We start from the raw sequence: 18,524 nt of genomic DNA, 5'->3' as shown, positions 1-18,524 counted from the left end.
TCTCTAGCATGGCCTCAGCTGGGTTTCCCTGGGAAGGAGAGATGAAAGGCATGTGTGGCCAAGGGCTTGGGTGGGCTCCAGCCTGAGTCACAGGTGGCAGAGGCAGAGGAAGCCCACTTAACCCTGTGGTGCCCTGAGGTAGTTGAGGGTGTTTCTGTTCCTTGGCCTCTTGGTCACCACACAGAGGGCCCTTCAGCAGGTCGGGCTAGGTAGCTCAGGAACACAAGGAGTCATGTGCTCACTCGTGGTTGAGTTGGCCCTAAAGGTGTGGAAGGATGAAGGAGCAAAGCATTGAACCCTCTGGCTCAGAATCTGAAAGGGAATAGGCAACTCAGGAAGGGATGAATCACCAAGGACAGTCAGTGTAGTAATTTGCACTTACCATCACTCATTAACAGCTGATTTATCATAAGACATATCTCCTTAGTGCTGGTGCTGTGGCTTAGCTGGTTAAAGTGCCTGCCGAGTAAACAGGAGTTTCTGAGTTTGAATCCCAGCAGTGCCTGAGTTAGTGGAGAGTGGTGTATTATTGCTGCAAGTGTACTTCTCCACTTTCAAAGGGCGTCTCTGTTTTGTTCGAAGAAATATTTATTTATTCTAGACTCCTTCCAAGATTCTTCTTACAAGCCAATCCGTCTTTGGGTCTCCTTTCCCGTGCACTTTAGTGTATACTGGAATCCGCTAGAGGTTCTCACTTCGCTTTCATTAAGTAGCATGAGGTATGCATCTCAGGGTCTGCCCCCAAGGGTATAGAGGCAGGGCTCGAATTTGGACTCCTTTTGTTTCCATCCTATGCTCGGGGAGAAGGAAAATAGGAAAGGTGCCCCTCTAACGGGCCGCAGACAGTGCTGGAGGGAAGGCATGCTCTGCGCCACCGAGCCGAGGCGCAGGCGCGCAGGCGTTCCAAGGCAGCGAGGGTGGGGCCGGCTGGAGGCGGGCGTGTTGATAGGCAGCTATAGTTGCGCAGGCCAAAGGCCCCACGCGGCTGTGATGGCCGAGTGGTTAAGGCGTTGGACTCGAAATCCAATGGGGTCTCCCCGCGCAGGTTCGAATCCTGCTCACAGCGTCAGTAGTTTTGGTAATAGGGTATCTCGGCCTCTGGAGAAAGAAAAAGCAGTTTCCTGGTCCTTAGAGAATCCCTTATGTTCTGGGAATCTAAGACTAGGCCATCAGGGAACAGGCCGCGAGCGCCCTCTTGCGAGCCTCATGCTACTATTAACCTGCAGAAGCCTTTTTATTGCCAATTTCAATTCCTAACGCCACCACACTAAGGTGGCTCCTTGGTGCTACTCGGCAATCCCTACTTTCCCCTAGTTCATTTACCCTATGCGACTGTTTCATTCCTACTCTCACCTCAAACGACGAATCCCTTCTTCATCGTCCCTCAGCTTCTACTTCCTGATTCACTGAGAAAATAAAGCATTCCGGAGTTTCACATCGCACCTACCAACCTACCTACCTACCTACCTACCTACCTACCTACCTACCTACCTACCTACTGTCTACCTAATTGAGTCTGTGACCATATACTCTTCTTTTCCCTCATGATTGTAGATGACTGCTTCCATCTAAAGCCAACCCCTACTTTTACGAGATTTCCATCCTCTCTGGCCCACTCAAAGACACTGCTGTTTTTCCTATACCATCAAATTTTCCCTCTTAGCAGCTCACGCCTGTAATCTCAGCATTTTAGGAGGCTTGGCAGGTGGATCACTTGAGGTCAGGAGTTCGAGACCAGTGAAACCCCGTCTCTACTAAAATATATATATAAATTAGCAGGGCATGGTGGCTGGCACACGCCTGTAATCCCAGCCACTTGGGAGGCTAAGGCAGGAGAATCACTTGGATCTGGGAGACGGAGGTTGCAGTAAGCCGAGATTGCACCATTGCACTCCAGCCTGGGCAACAAGAGCAAAACTTAATCTCAAAAAAAAAAAAAAAAAATCCCTTTCTACTTGATTTTTCTCATCAGCCTGCAAACTCTAATTTCACCCAATTTAGAAGCAAGACAACAAAAGCTATTTTGACCCCACATGCCCATCCAGCTACCACTCAATTTCTCTGCTCCCTTCTACAGCAAGCAAAGCAAGTCATCCAATTCCATCTTTCCATTCTCTTTTGGATCCTTTCCAATCAGGTGTCCCCCACCCCCATCAAAACTGCCCTCGTTAAGGTTGCCGAATGATCATCACATTGCTAATTCTATTAACCACTATTTAGCTGCATTTGATACCGATGCTCACTCTTCCCTTAGAAGCACTCCCTTTGTGGGGGATGTGTGTGTAGAAAAAAAAAAAAAACACTCTCTTGGCTTGCATTTTAGGACACTGCACCCTTCTGATATTCCTTCTACTTCATCAGCAGCTCTTTCTCAGCGTCCTTTGCTGGTTTCTTACCTCTGGGTCTCTAAATGTTGGACTGTTTCCCAAGGCTCAATTTTCCAACCTCTTCTCTATCTGTACCCACTACCTTGATCATTTTCAGTTTCATGCCTTTAAATATCAGGTAATACATTAATATAGCCCAGATTTTCATCTCCAGCTCCAGAACTCTTCCCTGAATTACAGATGCTTATATATTATTGCCCACATATCATCTACACTTGGAAACCTAATACCACAAACTTAAAATGGGCAAACAAAACTCCTAGGCTTCTCCCCCAAACCTCCTTCACCTGTGGCCCTTTCATCTCAGTAAATGGAAATTCCATTCCTTCAGTTGGTTAGACTAAAAACCTTAGGATAATCCCTTATTGTTCTCTTTCTCTTCCACTCTACATCAAATGAGCAATTTCTATTTAAAATATGTTAAGGCCAGCGGTGGTTGCTCACACCTGTAATCCAGCACTTTGGATGGCCAAGGCAGGAGGATCCCTTGAGTCCAGGAGTTCGGGACCAGCCTGAGCAACATAACAAGACCCCAGTCTTGGTGGACAAAAAAAAAATTAGCTGAGCATGCTTGCAGTCCTAGCTACCTTGGGAGGCTGAGGAGGGAGTATCACTTGAACCCAGGAGGCTGAGGTTGCAGTAAGCAGTGATCACACTACTGCACTCTATCCTGGGTGACAGAGTAAGACTCTGTCTTGAAAAAAAAGAAAGAAAAAAGTCCAGCATTAGACTATTAGACTATTACACCATGGTCCAAGCCGCCCTCATCTCTCACCTAGATTATTGCAATATCTCTTAAGTTGTTTCCTGGCTTCCATTCTTGTTCCTAGTACCATTATAGTCTACTCCTCTTTTTTTTTCTTGCTCCCAGGCTGGAGTGCAGTGGCACGATCTCGGCTCACTGCAGCCTCCGCCTCCCGGGTTCCAGCGATTCTCCTGCTTCACCTCTGCCTCCCGAATAGCCGGGATTATAGTCATGCGCCACCACACCCGGCTAACTTGTATTTTTAGTAGAGATGGGGTTTTACCATGTTGGCCAGGCTGGTCTTGAAATCCTGCCCTCAGGTGATCTGTCCATCTCGGCCTCCCGAAGTTCTGGGATTATAGGTGTGAGCCACCGCGCCTGGCCCATGCTTAATTTTTTTCTACGGCACTATCTAACAAATGATATGTTTTGTATAATGTACATTGACTGCCTCCCCTAAAAGAATGTATGACTCATAAGGCCAGAGATCATTGTCGGTTTCATTTGGGCAGAGATCATAGTCCTTTTCTTTTGGGGCTATATTCCCAGGTCCTAGGACAGACCAAGGCCCACAGTATGTACCCTGTAAATATGTGCTGAAGGATGAAGAAGGTTTAGGGATCCAGGCCTTTTGTGTCTGGGAGGTTTTACAGTTTCTTAAGTGGTTTCACTGCCCCATTTTCTCTGCCTGGGTCTGGGCTGCCTCTTCTTTTTTCTTTGGTTTTGCCACCGAAGGCAAGCTGAGGGGGGCAGGACCTGAAGTTTGCCTTGTGGGCCTGGAGAGCATCTATTCTGGTCTTTCCTAGGCCCAGGGTCCCGGTCCTCCTACTTCCCAACCCCCAATCCCCCAGGACCCAACCCTCCAGGAACTCTCCCTATCCAGGGCCCAGGGGGTCCCAGGAAGCCAGCCTTCCTTTGGAAGAACTGAAGAGGGAGGAGCTGAGCCTTGGAAGCCAGGACTGGGGAGACTTCACAAAGTGGGAAGGGAGGCTGGGTCACTCTACCAGCTGTACTCCGTTCCTTCCCCACACCCTGAGTTCCTTAAGCCCAGTGCCTGTGGAGCTCCCTCCCCTCCTTGAAGCCCCAGTGTGGCCCACTGTTGAAAGAGCCGGGAAGAAGCTGGAGGCTCAGATCCCCAGGCCATTAGGCCGTGGTGTGCATGGACACAGCCACAAATGTACACGGACACAGGCCTACACTGACACAGAGATATGCAAACACACGGAGACTCCCACGGACACTCTCTGACATGGACACGCTGGGGACGGGGTGGGGGACATCATAGGCCACATTTGCACTGGAGCAAGAAGCTCCAGAAAATGACCCAGCCCTAGGTTTGGGGGTTTGAAGCTTAAATAATCTGGAAGGGGGAGGTGGGGAGGGAAACAACTGTTTAAGTGTTTAAGGAAAAATATGGCCAGGTGTTGTGGCACAGGCCTACTATAATCCCAGTGCTTTGAGAAGCCAAGGCCAGAGGATTGCTTGAGGCCAGGAGTTTGAGACCAGCCTGGGCAATAGATTGAGACCCTCATCTCAAAAACAAAACAAAAGTACAAAATTAGGTACAAAAAGTAATATTTAGAGTGAAATGAGAGATTGCAACAACTTACATTTTTTTTTTTCTTTACACCTTCTCAGGTTGAATCTTTTTTTTTCTAATTTTTTTTTTTTTTTTTTTTTTTTTTTAGGCAGAGTTTCACTCTGTTTCCAGGATGGAGTGCAGTGGCGCTATCTTGGCTAACTGCAACCTCTACTTCCCCATTCCAGTGATTCTACTGCCTCAGCCTCCCGAGTAGTTGGGACTATAGGCACACTGCCACGCCCGGCTAATTTTTATATTTTTAGTAGAGACGGGGTTTCACAATGTTGGCTACCATGGTCTTGATCTCTTGATCTCGTGATCCACCTGCCTCGGCCTCCCAAAGTGCTGGGATTGCATGCATGAGCCACCGCGCCCAACCAACAACTTACAAATTTAAAAAAACGACAAATGCCACAAAGTCCAGAAAAATAACTTGTAGCTTTTCTTTTTCTGCCTCTTTCTTTCCTTCCTTCCTTCCTTCCTTCCTTCCTTCCTTCCTTCCTTCCTTCCTTCCTTCCTTCCTTCCTTCCTTCCTTCCTTCCTTCCTTCCTTCCTTCCTTCCTTCCTTCCTTCCTTTCTTTCTTTTTCTTTCTTTCTTTTTTTTTGAGACAAGGTCTCACTCCTGTTGCCCAGGCTGGAGTGCAGTGGCACAGTTACAGTTCCCTGCAGCCCCAACTTCCCTGGCTCTGGTGATTCTCTCACCTCAGCCTTCCGAGTAGTTGAAACAGGAGCAGGAACCATAACTGGCTTTTTTTTTTTTTTGTATTTTTAGCAGAGATGGGTTTCTCCATGTTGCCCAGGCTGGTCTCAAAGCAATCCACCTCTCAAAGTGCTGGGATTACAGGCATGAGCCTCTGTATCCAGGCTGCAAATTGTATTAGTTAGCTTCCCACACACCTCTGTAACATTTTCCATAGACTGCCTGTTAACTCTCTATATTCAAATCTTGTTTCTCCTCTACCACCGATGTACTTATAATGTCAAGTCATCAGATATATTCATAGCACATGTGCTCTCTGGCCCGGCACACTTACAGCCTGAAGCCTAGTGACTGGGCACAGGGGTTAGGATTATCCCTGGAAGCCATTCCCACCCTAGACGAAGAGGCTAACTTAACTCAATACTGGCTGAGTGTTGTGGCTCATGCCTATAATCCAAGCACTGTAGGAAGCAAGATAGGGGGATCTCTTGAGACCAGCCTGGAAAACATGGTAAGACCCCAGTCTCTACAAAAAATAAAAATTAAAAAAAAAACAGCTGGGTGTGGTGCTGCACACCTGTTGTTCCAGCTACTCTGGAGGCTGATGTGAGGGGATTGCTTAAGCCCTGGAGGCTGAGGCTGCAGTCTCACCACTGCATTTATGCCTGGGGACAGACAGATCAAGACACCCTGTCTCAGACAAAAATCAAACAAAAATCAAAAAAACACCAAACCCAAAAACAAAAAACCAACTCTATATGGAAGTGACTACAAGTCAGTCATCTAAATGTATTCCACAAATCCAACTCACCTCCACAGCTAGACCCCCCAAAATGCTCACAGTCACTCCAACACTGGAGGTGAGTATCGATGTGATGGAGGGGCAGCAGGATCAACCAGAGTAGAAAGAGACTGGTCTTTACCAGTTGCATTAAAACTTTAAATGCCTGTTTTCTTGTTTTGTTTTGTTTCTTTGAGATGGAGTCTCATGCTGTCACCGAGGCTGCCTTTTCTCACCACACCTTCTCTCTATGTGCTCCAGTCCTGTAGCACTAAAAGGCATCCATCTCCCAATCACTCCAGCATATTTACCCTCCAGTTCTGATTCCCACACTTGTATACCCCTAGCATATGTGTGACCTCCACTCTGATTTTTCTTTTTTTGAGATGGAGTCTTGCTCTGTCACCCAGGCTGGAGTGCAATGGCACAGTCTAGGCTCAATGCAACCTCTGCCTCCTGGGTTCAAGCCATTCTCACAAGTAGCTAGCTGGGACTACAGGTGCACGCCACCATACCCGGCTAATTTTTGTATTTTTAGTAGAGAGGGGGTTTCATCATATTGGCCAGGCCAGTCTCAAACCCCTGACCTCGTGATCCACCTGCCTCAGCCTCCCAAAGTGCTGGGATTACACGTGAGCCATCGCATCTTGCAAGGATGTCTTAACTAATATGGCTAAAATATAATGCTTAATTTCTCTTCCTTTTTTTTTTTTGAGATGGAGTCTGGCTCTGTTGCCCAGGCTGGAGTGCAATGGCAGGATCTTGGCTCACTGCAACCTCTGCCTCCTGGTCATTCTCCTGCCTCAGCCTCCTGAGTATCTGGGATTACAGGCACATGCCCTCACCCCAGCTCATTTTTGTATTTTTGGTAGAGACGGGGTTTCACTATGTTGGTCAGGCTGGTCTCAAACTCCTGACCTCGTGATCCACCCACCTTGGCCTCCCAAAGTGCTGGGATTACAGGCCTGAGCCACTGCGCCCGGCCTTGATTTCTCTTCTTAAACCTCTCCCTGACCCCACAGAGTTTCTCATCCCAGTTAAAAGCCACCACCACCATCTATCTAGTTACAGTCTTGCGCTGCATATCACCATTTTGGTCAATGAAGGACTGCATACATCACGGTGGTCTGCTAAGATTATAATGGGGATGGCAGAGTGCAATCTCTCACACCTGTAATCCCAGCACTTTGGGAGGCCAAGGCGGGCAGATCATTTGCGGTCAGGAGATCAAGACCATCCTGGCCAATATGATGAAATCTAGTCTTTACTAAAATATATATTTTTTTAAAAAGCCAGACTTGGGGAGAGCACCTGTAATCCCAGCTACTGGGGAGGCTGAGACAGGGTAATCACTTGAACCCAGGAGGCAGAGGTTGTAGTGAGCCAAGATGGTGCCACTGCACTCGTCTGGCGACAGAGTAAGCCTCCGTCTCAAAAAAATAATAAAATGAAATAAAAATAAAATAAAAAATTAGCCGGGTGTGGTGGCGTGTGCCTGTAGTCCCAGCTACTAGGAAGGCTGAGGCAGGAGAATCGGTTGAACCCAGGAGGTGGAGGTTGTAGTGAGCCAAGATCTCATTACTGCACACCAGCCTGGGTGACAGAGCAAGACTCTTATATATATATAAAGGCCGGGCGCGGTGGCTCAAGCCTGTAATCCCAGCACTTTGGGAGGCCAAGGCGGGTGGATCACAAGGTCAAGAGATCGAGACCATCCTGGTCAAAATGGTGAAACCCCGTCTCTACTAAAGATACAAAAAATTAGCTGGGCATGGTGGTGCGTGCCTGTAATCCCAGCTACTCAGGAGGCTGAGGCAGGAGAATTGCCTGAACCCAGGAGGTGGAGGTTGCGGTGAGCCGAGATCTTGCCATTGCACTCCAGCCTGGGTAACAAAAGCGAAACTCCGTCTCAAAAAAAAGTCCGGGCATGGTGGGAGGCTGAGGTGGGCGGATTGCCTGAGCTCAGGAGTTCTACATCAGCCTGGGCAACACGGTGAAACCCCATCTCTATTAAAATACAAAAAATTAGCCAGGGGTGGCAGCGTGCGCCTGTAGTCCCAGCTACTCGGTAGGCTGAGGCAGGAGAATTGTTTGAACCCGGGAGGGAGAGATGGAGTTTGCAGTGAGCCGAGATCGTGTCACTGCATTCCAGCCTGGACAGAGTGAGATTTTAAAAAGACCGTGATGGCTCATACCTGTAATCCCAACACTTAGGGAGGCCAAGGCGGCCAGATCACAAGGTTAGGAGTTCAAGACCAGCTTGACCAAAATGGTGAAACCCCGTCTCTACTAAAAATACAAAAATTAGCCAGGCATGGTGGCACATGCCTGTAATCCCAGCTCCTCAGGAGGCTGAGACAGGAGAATCGCTTGAATCCAGGACATGGAGGTTGCAGTGAGCCAAGATGGGGCCACTGCACTCCAGCCTGGGTGACAGTGTGAGACACCATCTCAAGAATATATATATATATATATATATATAAAACGGGGCTGAAAAATTCCTATCGCCTAAAGATGACATAGCTATCATAACATTGTAGTGCCATCCATTACTTTTCTATGTTTAGATACACAAACACCATTGTATTACAGTTGCCTGCAGTATTCAACACAGTAGGGTGCTGTAACTGTACAGGTTGGTAGCCTAGGAGCACAGTAGGCTGTATGGTATAGCCTAGGTGTGTAGAAAGCTCTACCATCTAGGTTTGCGTCACTACACTCTGTGATGCTTGAACAATGAAATTGCCTAGTGATGCATTTCTTTGAATATATCCACACGTTAAGCAATGCATGACTGTACCTAAGCCAATAATAATCATGAGTAACCCCTTCATGTCTTCTCTTCCCACCACCACCTCAAGGCAGTCAGTGCCTAGAAAACTGCTCCAGCCCCCAAAATGTGCCCTCTGTCTTCATTCTCCAAACGTCAGCCAAAGTGATCCTTTAATTTTATCATCTATTTATCTATCTATCAATCTAGACAGTATCTATCTATCTATCTAGAGTCTCGCTCTGTTGCCCAGGCTGGTGTGCAGTGGCATGATCTTGGCTCACTGCAACCTCTACCTCTCAAGTGCGTACCACCACCACCGGCTGATTTTTTTTTTTCACTGAGACAGAGTCTGGGTCTGTCGCCCAGGCTGGGAGTGCAATGGTGAGACCTCAGCTCACTGCAACGTCCGCCTCCTGGGTGATTCTCCTTCCTCGGCCTCCCAAGTAGCTGGGACTACAGCTGGATGCCACCACTCCCAGCTAACTTTTGTACTTTTTGTAGAGACTGGGTTTCACCATGTTGGCCAGGCTGGTCTCGAACTCCTGGGCTCAAGCGATCTGCCTTCCTCGGCCTCCCAAAGTGCTGGGATTACAGGCACGAGCCACTGTGTCCGGCCTAAAGTGATTCTTTCCCCCCAGAGACGGAGTTTTGCTCTTGTTGCCCAGGCTGGAGTGCAGTGGCATGATCTCAGCTAACCTCAACCTCTGCCTCCAGGGTTCAAGCTATTCTCTGGCCTCAGCTTCCTGAGTAGCTGGGATTGCAGGAATTTGCCACCACACCCTGCTAATTTTGTATATATATATATTTTTTTTTAGTAGAAACAGAGTTTTTCCATGTTGGTCAGGCTGGTCTCGAACTCCCGACTTCATGTGATCCAACCGCCTCGGCCTCCCAAAGTGCTGGGATTACAGGCTTGAGCCACCGCTCCTGGCTGATCTTTTAATTATTATTACTATTATTATTAGCGACGGAGTCTCGCTCTGTCACCCAGGCTGGAGTGCAGTGGTGTGATCTCGGCTCACTGCAACCTCCGCCTCTCAGTGATTCTCCTGCCTCAGCCTCCCGAGTAGCTGGGACTACAGGTGCATGCCACCACGCCCGGCTAATTTTTGTATTTTTAGTAGAGACGGGGTTTCGCCATGTTGGCCAGGCTGGTCCCAGATTCCTGGTCTTAAGCAATCCTCCCGCCTCAGCCTCCAAAAGTGCTGGGATTACAGGCGTGAGCCACCGCGTGTGGCTTTTTTAAAGTGCTTTTAAAAAACATAAGTCAGATAATATAATATTCCTGATGAAAATCTTCCACTGGCTTCCAATTGCCCTTAGACTAAAATCCAAACTCCTTCAGTACTCTCCAAGATCCTATGGGATAGGCCACACCTGACTCTCCAATCTGATCTCTGCCACTCTTCAAATTCTCCATCTAGGGTTCCCTAGCCCTCTTTCTCCAGCTCCTACCAGCAAATAGCTCTCTTGCCTCAGAGTCTGTCTGTACTTGCAGTTCTTTTTGCCTAGACTCAAGGCTGCTGATTGTGCTGGCATCAAATATCCCCTCTTCATAGAGGCTGTCTCTGGGCATTCAGAGTAAAGTAGCCCTTCACTCTCAAGTCACCGCCAGGACCCTTTTATTGTTGTTGTTTTCTTACAGCCTTATAATCATCTGAAGCTATCATATGTTATTTTCTGCTTTCGTAGTTACTGTCTTTCCCACTGTAAAGTAAGCTTCAGGAGGGCCCAGACCCAATGTATTCCTTACAGCACTCGGCACACAGGAGGCACCCCATAAATATGGGCTGACTGAATGAATCCAGCAGCTGCGCACACGGGCATATAGATAGATGCACGGGTTGTTTTACAGTTTCCTTCTGGAGGTCACGATTACTACTTAAAGCTGAGAAGAGATACAATCCGAAGACAGACCCAGACCCTGGAGCAAATGAAACAGGCTGAAAGAAACGGGAGAGACAGCTCCAGGATGAGTTTCAGAGAGACCCAGATAGACTAAGGTCGATATCCAGATTCACTCAGCGAACCAGAGCCTGGAGCCCTAGCGCCCCGGCAAGGACAGCGAACAGACCCAGGAGGAGGCGCGCGGAGGAAGGCGGAGCGCGCCGGAAGGGAGCGGACCGCGGGGAGCCCCGCCGCTCCGCCCCGCCGCCCCGCCCCGCCCCGCTCGCAAGTGGTCGCTGCAGGTGGCAGTGCGCCCGCCCGCCAGCCCTCCGGCCCGACGCGTGCGGAATCAAAGCGGCGGGGAAGGGGCGGGGAGGGGAGGTGGCAGGAACCTGGAGGTGTGAGCGAGCTTCCCAGGGGATGGCAGGAGCGTGGGAGCGCAGAGTCCCGGGACGCGACAGAGACTCGGAGAGACGACGAGAGATACCAGAGACTCGAAAGAGCCAGAGGCGGAGATGCAGACGCCTAGAGACCGGAGAGACGCGGAGCCAGAGATGCGAAGACACGAGACCACTGACACCCAGAGAGACCCAGGGCAGACGTCGCTGGAGACCTTGAAAGAACGTGAGTGATACAGAGATGGAGAAGATAAGAGGCACTCAGAGACCCGGAAAGGCGGCGACACAAGAAAGACCCAGAACCACAGACTTAAGAAAAGGAAGCCTACTTCAGAGAGAACGGAAAATAACAGAGGAAGAGAGGTGGTAAGAACAAGGGATTTAGAGTGGGGGGCGGGGAGACCTGGCCCCTCCCCCGCGGGGGGCCAAGAGGACTCCCGGGGTAGGGATCCGAGCACTGCGTCCTTTCTCAGGGTCACGCCTGCGGAGGTGCGGGCTGGGGGCGGAGGGAGGGGTGTGGAGGTTCCAGGAACCCCAGGCTGGGAGGAGGGGAGTGTGAGGGCGTGCAGAAACAGGGTCTAAGCCTGGGGTTGTAAACTCTGCTATAGTAAAAAGGCTAAGATTAATATTTGGTAGAAATATTTAAACGAAGATGCTTCTTATAAATGCTATCAAATTATTATTCTCTTTCTGGGGAAGAGGAAAGAAAATGAGACTACTGCATTGGCCGGGAATCGAACCCGGGCCTCCCGCGTGGCAGGCGAGAATTCTACCACTGAACCACCAATGCTCGGCTTGTTGGGATCACCACATTCTTTCTAAAGTTGTAAGAGATTGAGGCGGACCCGGCTAGGTAACTGCGGAGGCCAGGGAACTGGTCCCGAAGGGTTGACGTGGGTGGAGCGCCAGGTCATTCTTCCTCCCGTCCGGATCCGGCCACCGGGCCATAAAGCTGCCCCATATGGCCAGGGGCGGCCCCACACCCGGGTGCGAACAGCCCGGGCCCCCCAGCCTCGCGTGCAGGTGAGAAAAATTCAGCCCGAGCCCAGGTTCCCAAGGAGGGGGGCGGCGGGGGCTGTTGGGGCCACACATTTGCGCTCCCATTTGGCTGAGGAACGGAGAAGTGGGATGTGCTGGGGCCCCTGGTCCCAAATGGGAGCCCCCTCCTCAAGGTCTGTGCCTCTCCCGTTTCGAGCTTTGGCAAGAAAGGCTCCGGGACAAAAGCAGGTGCGGAGGGCCGTTGGGAGGGCTTGGAGGAAACCCCACTGGTCTCTGACTGCACAGCTATCTTCCGTCTCGGTCTGCAACCCTGTCTTTCCACGTCTTTGTCCCGGGCAACTTGGCTGTCCTGTTTCTGATTTATCTTCTCAGGCACTTTGTCCTGAAGCCCCCGAGTACGGAGGGCCATGGTCTTGGTTTGAGGTGGGTGTTGATCCCTTTTTTGTATCTCTTGCTTTTTCTTTAGTAAAACTGCCTGCTCCCTGCTACCCTCCAGTCACCAGGGTCCTCCAGCAGCAAGCAGTGCGGGCACACTTGCGTGAGGTGTCCCATCAGTCACACTCCTGAATCTCCTACGACTAGTTTTAAATCAAATACTTGTACTGTAAGTGGAAAGACCTCTCTACTCTTAGCTGTGTTTCAAAGACTTGCTCCCTCTGCCCTTGAAGTTCCCCTCTCAGTCCAGCCATCCTCCAGGAGATCTTTCCCGTAGCACATACTTCACTGGGCTTCTGTAATAGCTACTTCATGTCACGTGGTCTTATCCTACAGGGATAAGCTGGGTCTCTCGTGCATAACTCACTATGACTCGCCCGAGCCTAGACCAGTGCCCTGTCCGCACAGTGAGCGTGCAGATGTACGGGTTCTTGAATGTAACTAACTTAGAACAGAGCGCCTCTCCCACCTCCCGGGAGAGCTTCGGTTGAGTCGGACGGATTCACCCAGCACACTCGGGTTGCTCCCTGTCTCGACTAGGAAGCGAACTTCGGAGAAGATATAAAAACTTCAGCCTGGGGGCCGACAGGTGCTGACTTCTGTTTCAGGGTTAGTGAGGGTACAGTAAGCCTCCGAGAAAGCTACATTTCTGGAGGAACTCTAAATATCATCCCCAAGCGAGCTCTGCCCCTAATAGCCTCCTCTCTTCAGCTGGGTCCCGCCTCCTTATGCAGTCCTATGGTCCATAACCAGCCAGTGTCCCCCTTCGCCTCTCACTTCCCACACTCCCAGGCCAGTTTCTCTCCTTCCCCTCCCCCCATTCACTCCTCCTCTTTCCGGGAGCCTCGTGCCGGGTCCTAGAAGGGCAGATTCCTGGTGTCGAAGGGGGCGGGGTCGGGTCCCATCCCTCCTACTCTGGCGCCGCGGACTATAAGACTCCAGGCGAGCAGGGACCCGGTCCACACCAGGGTCCGGAGGAGCAATGGTCACCCGGGATCGAGCTGAGAATAGGGACGGCCCCAAGGTGAGATGCGGGAGGGGAGGGAGCAGAGGTTCCTGGTTTGGCCATGGGACCGGAGCCCTATCGGTCTGGAGAGAGGCTGGGGACGCAGGGCTGGAAGGGGAGCGGTGCTCCAGGACTCCAGAAGCCAGGAGCTGCAGAGAAAGCTGCAAAGTATGAAGAAGGGGACATGGGTCAGAGCCAGACCTGAGTGGGCGGCGGAAACAGGTCTAGGGGCCTCGGTGATGGGGGTCAGCACCTTGTGGCCTGGAGGGCGTGGGAGGGGGCCAGTGTTGGAGTAAAATAAGCAAGTAGAGGGCAGAGCCAAGGGAGGAGGGTGGGAACGAAAAGAGAAGAGGATAGGCACTTGCTTTACGCTGGCTGTGAGCCAGGAGGGGCTGGCCCAAGGCGGTCTTGTAGAGAAGGCCCTGGGGCATTGGTTCCAGAGGCCCCAGACTGATGGAAGATTTTAGGAGAACCAGTCGAGAAGGATGACGGCCTAGACGGTTTTTGAGGGAGAAGATGAGGCGCAGTCGCGCTAGGTATCTCCCTTTCTATACTCAGGGCCGCCAGCTCTGAGCCCGGCATCGTGCGGCCCACGTGCCTGCGCGCAGAGGGTCCCCAAAGTTCTCCACTGAGACAGAGAGAGGCTGCCCGAGACCGAGACGTAGAGGAAAGAGGAGGAGAGACACAGAGAGGGGAGGAGGGAGGACGAGACTGAAAGAGGAGAATGCGAAGACTCGGGGAGGCGAGCTACAGAAACTTAACTGATCTAGGGGCATTGGGAGGGGGAACGGAGAGGGATCGAATGGTGCCGGCCCTAGGCAATCTGGGGTCTTGGGGTAGGGGTGGAAGCCGGGCTCTCCCAGCGGCGGGATCCGACGCCGGCGCGGCTGCGCTGAGTCTCGGTCCGGTCGGCCCGCTCTCCTTTTCCCGCTGGTCCCAGATGCTGAAGCCGCTTGTGGAGAAGCGGCGCCGGGACCGCATCAACCGCAGCCTGGAAGAGCTGAGGCTGCTGCTGCTGGAGCGGACCCGGGACCAGGTCAGTCCATCCGCTAGCCCTGGGTCCCCAAGCTTCCCGTTTCCGCGTCCCAGGGCTTCCCACTGGGGTGGGGACACATGCTTGGTTGACAACCCTGGCCCCAAGGCATCCTCACCCGAGTCCCGCCTTTGGAATTCCATCCCAGACCCCCACTCGCTCTCAGAACGCGATCTTCTTCGCCACCCCTCGGGTCTGTAAGTTTAACACCTGGTTCTGTAAATTTCGCTCCGGGGGTCGGTCATTTTCACCCTGTGGCTCTCTAAATGTCCGCTTCCCCCTCCCCCACACTGATCAGCCAGCTTCTGTTCTGTCGGGTGGTTAATTTCATTCCCTGGGTTGTGGTTTCAAATCTTCCTCCTCACGCGTTGGGTTGGACAGTTTCGTCTCAGGGTGGGGCCAGGACCTTCCTTGGTCATCTCCACTCCGCATTTGGCCTCGCGTTCTGTGGGCAGTGCGCAAATGCGATCGGGGGCACCCCCCAACTCCCGCATCCGCCCCTCCCTTCTTCCCCCTGCCACTTTCCCCCTTTCTTCCCACCCCTTTCTGTCTCTGCGCCCTCCCCTCCCGTTTGTAGAACCTCCGGAACCCGAAGCTGGAGAAAGCGGAGATACTGGAGTTCGCCGTGGGCTACTTGAGGGAGCGAAGCCGGGTGGAGCCCCCGGGTACAGCGCGGGGGTGGGGCAGCGGAGGGAGAGAGGGGGGACTCCAGGAGGCTGGAGCCGGGGCAGAGCGGGCGGGCCCTACGGTGGATGGTGGGCTTGGGGAGTTGGCCGGTTCTGCTCCGAGGCGAGGTTAATAACACCCGCGCGTGTCTGTCTCTGTCTCCCTCATTTTCTCCCTCCCTACGTCCACCTGGCTTCCTGTTTCTGTGCGCCTGTCCGGCCTCGGTATCTCTGCGCCCCGCCCCTTCCCTCACCCCTGCTGGGCCCCTGCCCTGCCCACCTGTGCTCCCGTTGGCCGCACCCTCCGCCGCGGCTCCAGGGGTTCCCCGGTCCCCAGTCCAGGACGCCGAGGCGCTCGCCAGCTGCTACTTGTCCGGTTTCCGCGAATGCCTGCTTCGCTTGGCGGCCTTCGCGCACGACGCCAGCCCGGCAGCCCGCGCCCAGCTCTTCTCCGCGCTGCATGGTTACCTGCGCCCCAAACCGCCCCGGCCCGAGCCGGTAGATCCGAGGCCTCCAGCGCCTCGCCCATCCCCGGACCCCGCCGCACCGGCCCTTGGCCCCGCGCTGCACCAGCGCCCCCCAGTGCATCAGGGCCCCCCTAGCCCGCGCTGCGCATGGTCCCCATCCCTCTGCTCCCCCCGCGCCGGGGATTCTGGCGCGCCGGCGCCCCTCACCGGACTGCTGCCGCTGCCGCCGCCACCGCCGCCTCACAGACAAGACGGGGCGCCCAAGGCCCCGCCGCCCCCGCCGCCCGCTTTCTGGAGACCTTGGCCCTGAGCCTTGGGGGTGGGGGTGGGGGTGGGGGTGGGGTCTAGGGGTGGGGTAGAGACTCCAGCTCGAGGGCAGCAGAGGGACCCGGGCGTCCGGAAGAGCAGGAGGGCGGAGGGGCGCGCGGGCTCAGCGAGCGAGTGAGATGTGGTCTATATTAGAGTGTCTATATAAATATATATTTCCCTGGTTCCTGTCCCTTTTCCCTGCCCCAACTTCTCCCTTGCGTCTAGGATTGTACTCTCTCTGCCCTCAGCCCAGTCCCAGTCCCTTCCCGAGTCCCTAGTGCATGGAATAAAGTGGTTATTAAATCCCCGTGTGTCCCGGAGCCAGGGGCCTGCCTTTATCTCGACGTCCACGCCCACTTTCCCTTCCCTTCTGTCTCCCACCCTCAGTCCTGCTCTCCATGGCCCAAGCCCCGGGGCAGACAGGTAAGTAAAGAGAGCAGAGCGGGTACTGAGATCGAAATTGAAACCAGGTGGAAAAAGAGAGAGAGGGTAGGGGGAGAAAGGATGGGGGCCTTTGAGCAAAAAAACGGAAAAAAAGGAAAAATTGAAATAAAATCGACTCTGGTGGGATTCGAACCCACAACCTTTGAATTGCTCTATTCATCACTAGAAGTCCAATGCGCTATCCATTGCGCCACAGAGCCACCCGGCAGGCGGCGGCGTCTTGTAGCTTACCAGTACTAGAATAGGAAAGGGGCAGGGTAGGCGAGTGGGGTAAGGGACTTGGGTGGGACGTGCCAGGAGCGCGCGGTTTGGATCTCAGAGGCCAAGCCAGGTAGAGGTAGCGAGCGTAAAGCAGGTTAGCCAGGTGAGAGAGAGGGCGCATATAGGTCGAAAAAATAGGGAGGTAGAGCACCCGAAAATGAGTGAGCGAGCGAGTGTAGAGCTCGGGCTGCCCGCTTGGGGGGTGCTTCCGGCTCAGGCGCACCCCACTCCCAGATGTAGTCCCACCCAAATAAACTAGTTTTGTTGTAAATTTCTGTGTGTTTCTGTCTCTTCTTGTTTATCTGTTCTGGCATCTGCTGCCGTGTGATCCAGAGTCTCAATGGTTCCCCATTTGAAAAATGTGGAAAAAGAGATCGATCAAATTTGGCAGTATCAACTTTGCCCCACTCCTTACTTCTAGTCTCTTAGGAGGACAACGGGGACATCAAATTTCTGCGCAGGTAGCGTGGCCGAGCGGTCTAAGGCGCTGGATTTAGGCTCCAGTCTCTTCGGAGGCGTGGGTTCGAATCCCACCGCTGCCAGGCTGGAGTTTTTCTCGTGGATCAAGCACCTGATATAGTTCCGTTAGGTTCTACTACTATTTACATGCAGCATGTAATTTTATGAATGTCCCTGGAAATTGTTTCACCATCATCTTCCGTGTTTGGTCTTCCAGAGACAGGTATGCCTACTTCCATCCCTAAAGCTAAGACCTGATAGTAACTGCTGAAGCAACATTTCGTTTCTTCCTAGCATCTCTTTTTAACATGTTTTCAAATGTTAGCTCAACTTATGACATATTTAAATACTTTATTGTATGTTCTCCTAACACTGTGCAACAGGGCCCAATTACCTGGTATGAAGAGCACAAAGAATTGGTAGTGTCCAAGTTTACTTTTTTTTCCCCGGATTCTCTGGGGTCTTAGGCGTATTTTCTGCGTGAAAATCAACTAACAAGTGCATACTGGTATTCAAAAACACTAAGGTTCCACCGAGATTTGAACTCGGATCGCTGGATTCAGAGTCCAGAGTGCTAACCATTACACCATGGAACCTCTTTACATATTCTTTTTAAGATTGTGTACATTACTGGACTTTCTATTCTGCACATCTTCCACAGCCTCCACTTAAAAGAAAACGAAAACAAAACAAAATCTGTCCTTGGATATGATAGACTCCGTTATCTAGCATTTGAAATATATACACATGTATTGATGTATAGATGTATTGCCAGCTTCTAAATACACATCTTCTTTGGAAGGCTTTGTACGAACAAAAAGACTTAAAATTTCATTAATAAGTTAAAAATGTTGATTATATTAGGTTAAGTAAAATAGATCTGTCAAATTAATTTTGTTTCTTTTAACTCCTTGTAATGTGGTAACCTTAAAGATTAAATTAGAAAATACGGCTTTAAAGTATATTTATTACCCTCCACCGTCATTTGCTCTATTTTGTGGAAACCAAGTTTCAGTCTCACTTAATTTTAAAACGTAGTAACAGTTTTTATTACCATTTTCCATTGTTCTATGCGGAGAAGTGCGGTAATCCAAAAGCAAAAACGGAAGCGCCCGAACAGGGACTTGAACCCTGGACCCTCAGATTAAAAGTCTGATGCTCTACCGACTGAGCTATCCGGGCTCTTCTTTCAA

At 51.6% G+C, this 18,524-nt stretch overlaps 1 protein-coding gene and 6 non-coding genes across 17 annotated transcripts; 3 read left to right on the top strand and 4 right to left on the bottom strand.

Moving 5' to 3' along the window:
* The first annotated feature begins 984 nt into the window (after positions 1–984).
* On the top strand, positions 985–1,066 carry TRNAS-CGA (transfer RNA serine (anticodon CGA)). Its single transcript has one exon. It is a non-coding gene; the product is annotated as a tRNA-Ser (tRNA).
* A 10,052-nt stretch (positions 1,067–11,118) lies between these two features.
* On the top strand, positions 11,119–17,143 carry HES7 (hes family bHLH transcription factor 7). Of its 11 annotated transcripts, none has more exons than XM_078372983.1 (6): positions 11,119–11,619; positions 11,953–12,276; positions 12,719–14,729; positions 14,875–14,919; positions 15,304–15,391; positions 15,711–17,143. In XM_078372983.1, the coding sequence occupies exons 3-6, from the start codon at positions 14,418–14,420 to the stop codon at positions 16,166–16,168; spliced, it is 903 nt and encodes a 300-aa protein (XP_078229109.1). In that variant the 5' UTR covers positions 11,119–11,619; positions 11,953–12,276; positions 12,719–14,417; the 3' UTR covers positions 16,169–17,143. The 11 variants fall into 11 exon arrangements, with proteins under 11 accessions (XP_078229109.1, XP_078229108.1, XP_078229113.1 ...); XM_078372982.1 differs by having other exon boundaries at positions 11,953–12,480; XM_078372987.1 differs by having other exon boundaries at positions 11,953–12,856; positions 14,634–14,729.
* On the bottom strand, positions 11,973–12,043 carry TRNAG-GCC (transfer RNA glycine (anticodon GCC)). Its single transcript has one exon. It is a non-coding gene; the product is annotated as a tRNA-Gly (tRNA).
* Positions 16,724–16,811, bottom strand: TRNAR-UCU (transfer RNA arginine (anticodon UCU)). The gene is given in 2 exon segments: positions 16,724–16,759; positions 16,775–16,811. It is a non-coding gene; the product is annotated as a tRNA-Arg (tRNA).
* Positions 17,144–17,332: 189 nt separating the features above from the next.
* On the top strand, positions 17,333–17,414 carry TRNAL-UAG (transfer RNA leucine (anticodon UAG)). The gene has a single exon. It is a non-coding gene; the product is annotated as a tRNA-Leu (tRNA).
* A 441-nt stretch (positions 17,415–17,855) lies between these two features.
* Positions 17,856–17,927, bottom strand: TRNAQ-CUG (transfer RNA glutamine (anticodon CUG)). Its single transcript has one exon. It is a non-coding gene; the product is annotated as a tRNA-Gln (tRNA).
* Positions 17,928–18,440: 513 nt separating this feature from the next.
* Positions 18,441–18,513, bottom strand: TRNAK-UUU (transfer RNA lysine (anticodon UUU)). Its single transcript has one exon. It is a non-coding gene; the product is annotated as a tRNA-Lys (tRNA).
* Positions 18,514–18,524: the final 11 nt, after the last annotated feature.

The sequence above is a fragment of the Callithrix jacchus genome, chromosome 5, assembly GCF_049354715.1.
Source record: "Callithrix jacchus isolate 240 chromosome 5, calJac240_pri, whole genome shotgun sequence".
Classification (NCBI taxonomy): domain Eukaryota; kingdom Metazoa; phylum Chordata; class Mammalia; order Primates; family Cebidae; genus Callithrix; species Callithrix jacchus.
This window is presented reverse-complemented; position numbering and strand designations above follow the sequence as displayed.

Bases quoted from the DNA above. Each gene is read 5' to 3' on its own strand.
- HES7 (XM_078372983.1), top strand. From the start codon at position 14,418: ATGCGAAGACTCGGGGAGGCGAGCTACAGAAACTTAACTGATCTAGGG. The intron at 14,920-15,303 runs GTCTGTAAGTTT...TCCCGTTTGTAG, and splicing joins TCTTCTTCGCCACCCCTCGG to AACCTCCGGAACCCGAAGCT. The intron at 15,392-15,710 runs GTACAGCGCGGG...CCGCGGCTCCAG, and splicing joins AAGCCGGGTGGAGCCCCCGG to GGGTTCCCCGGTCCCCAGTC.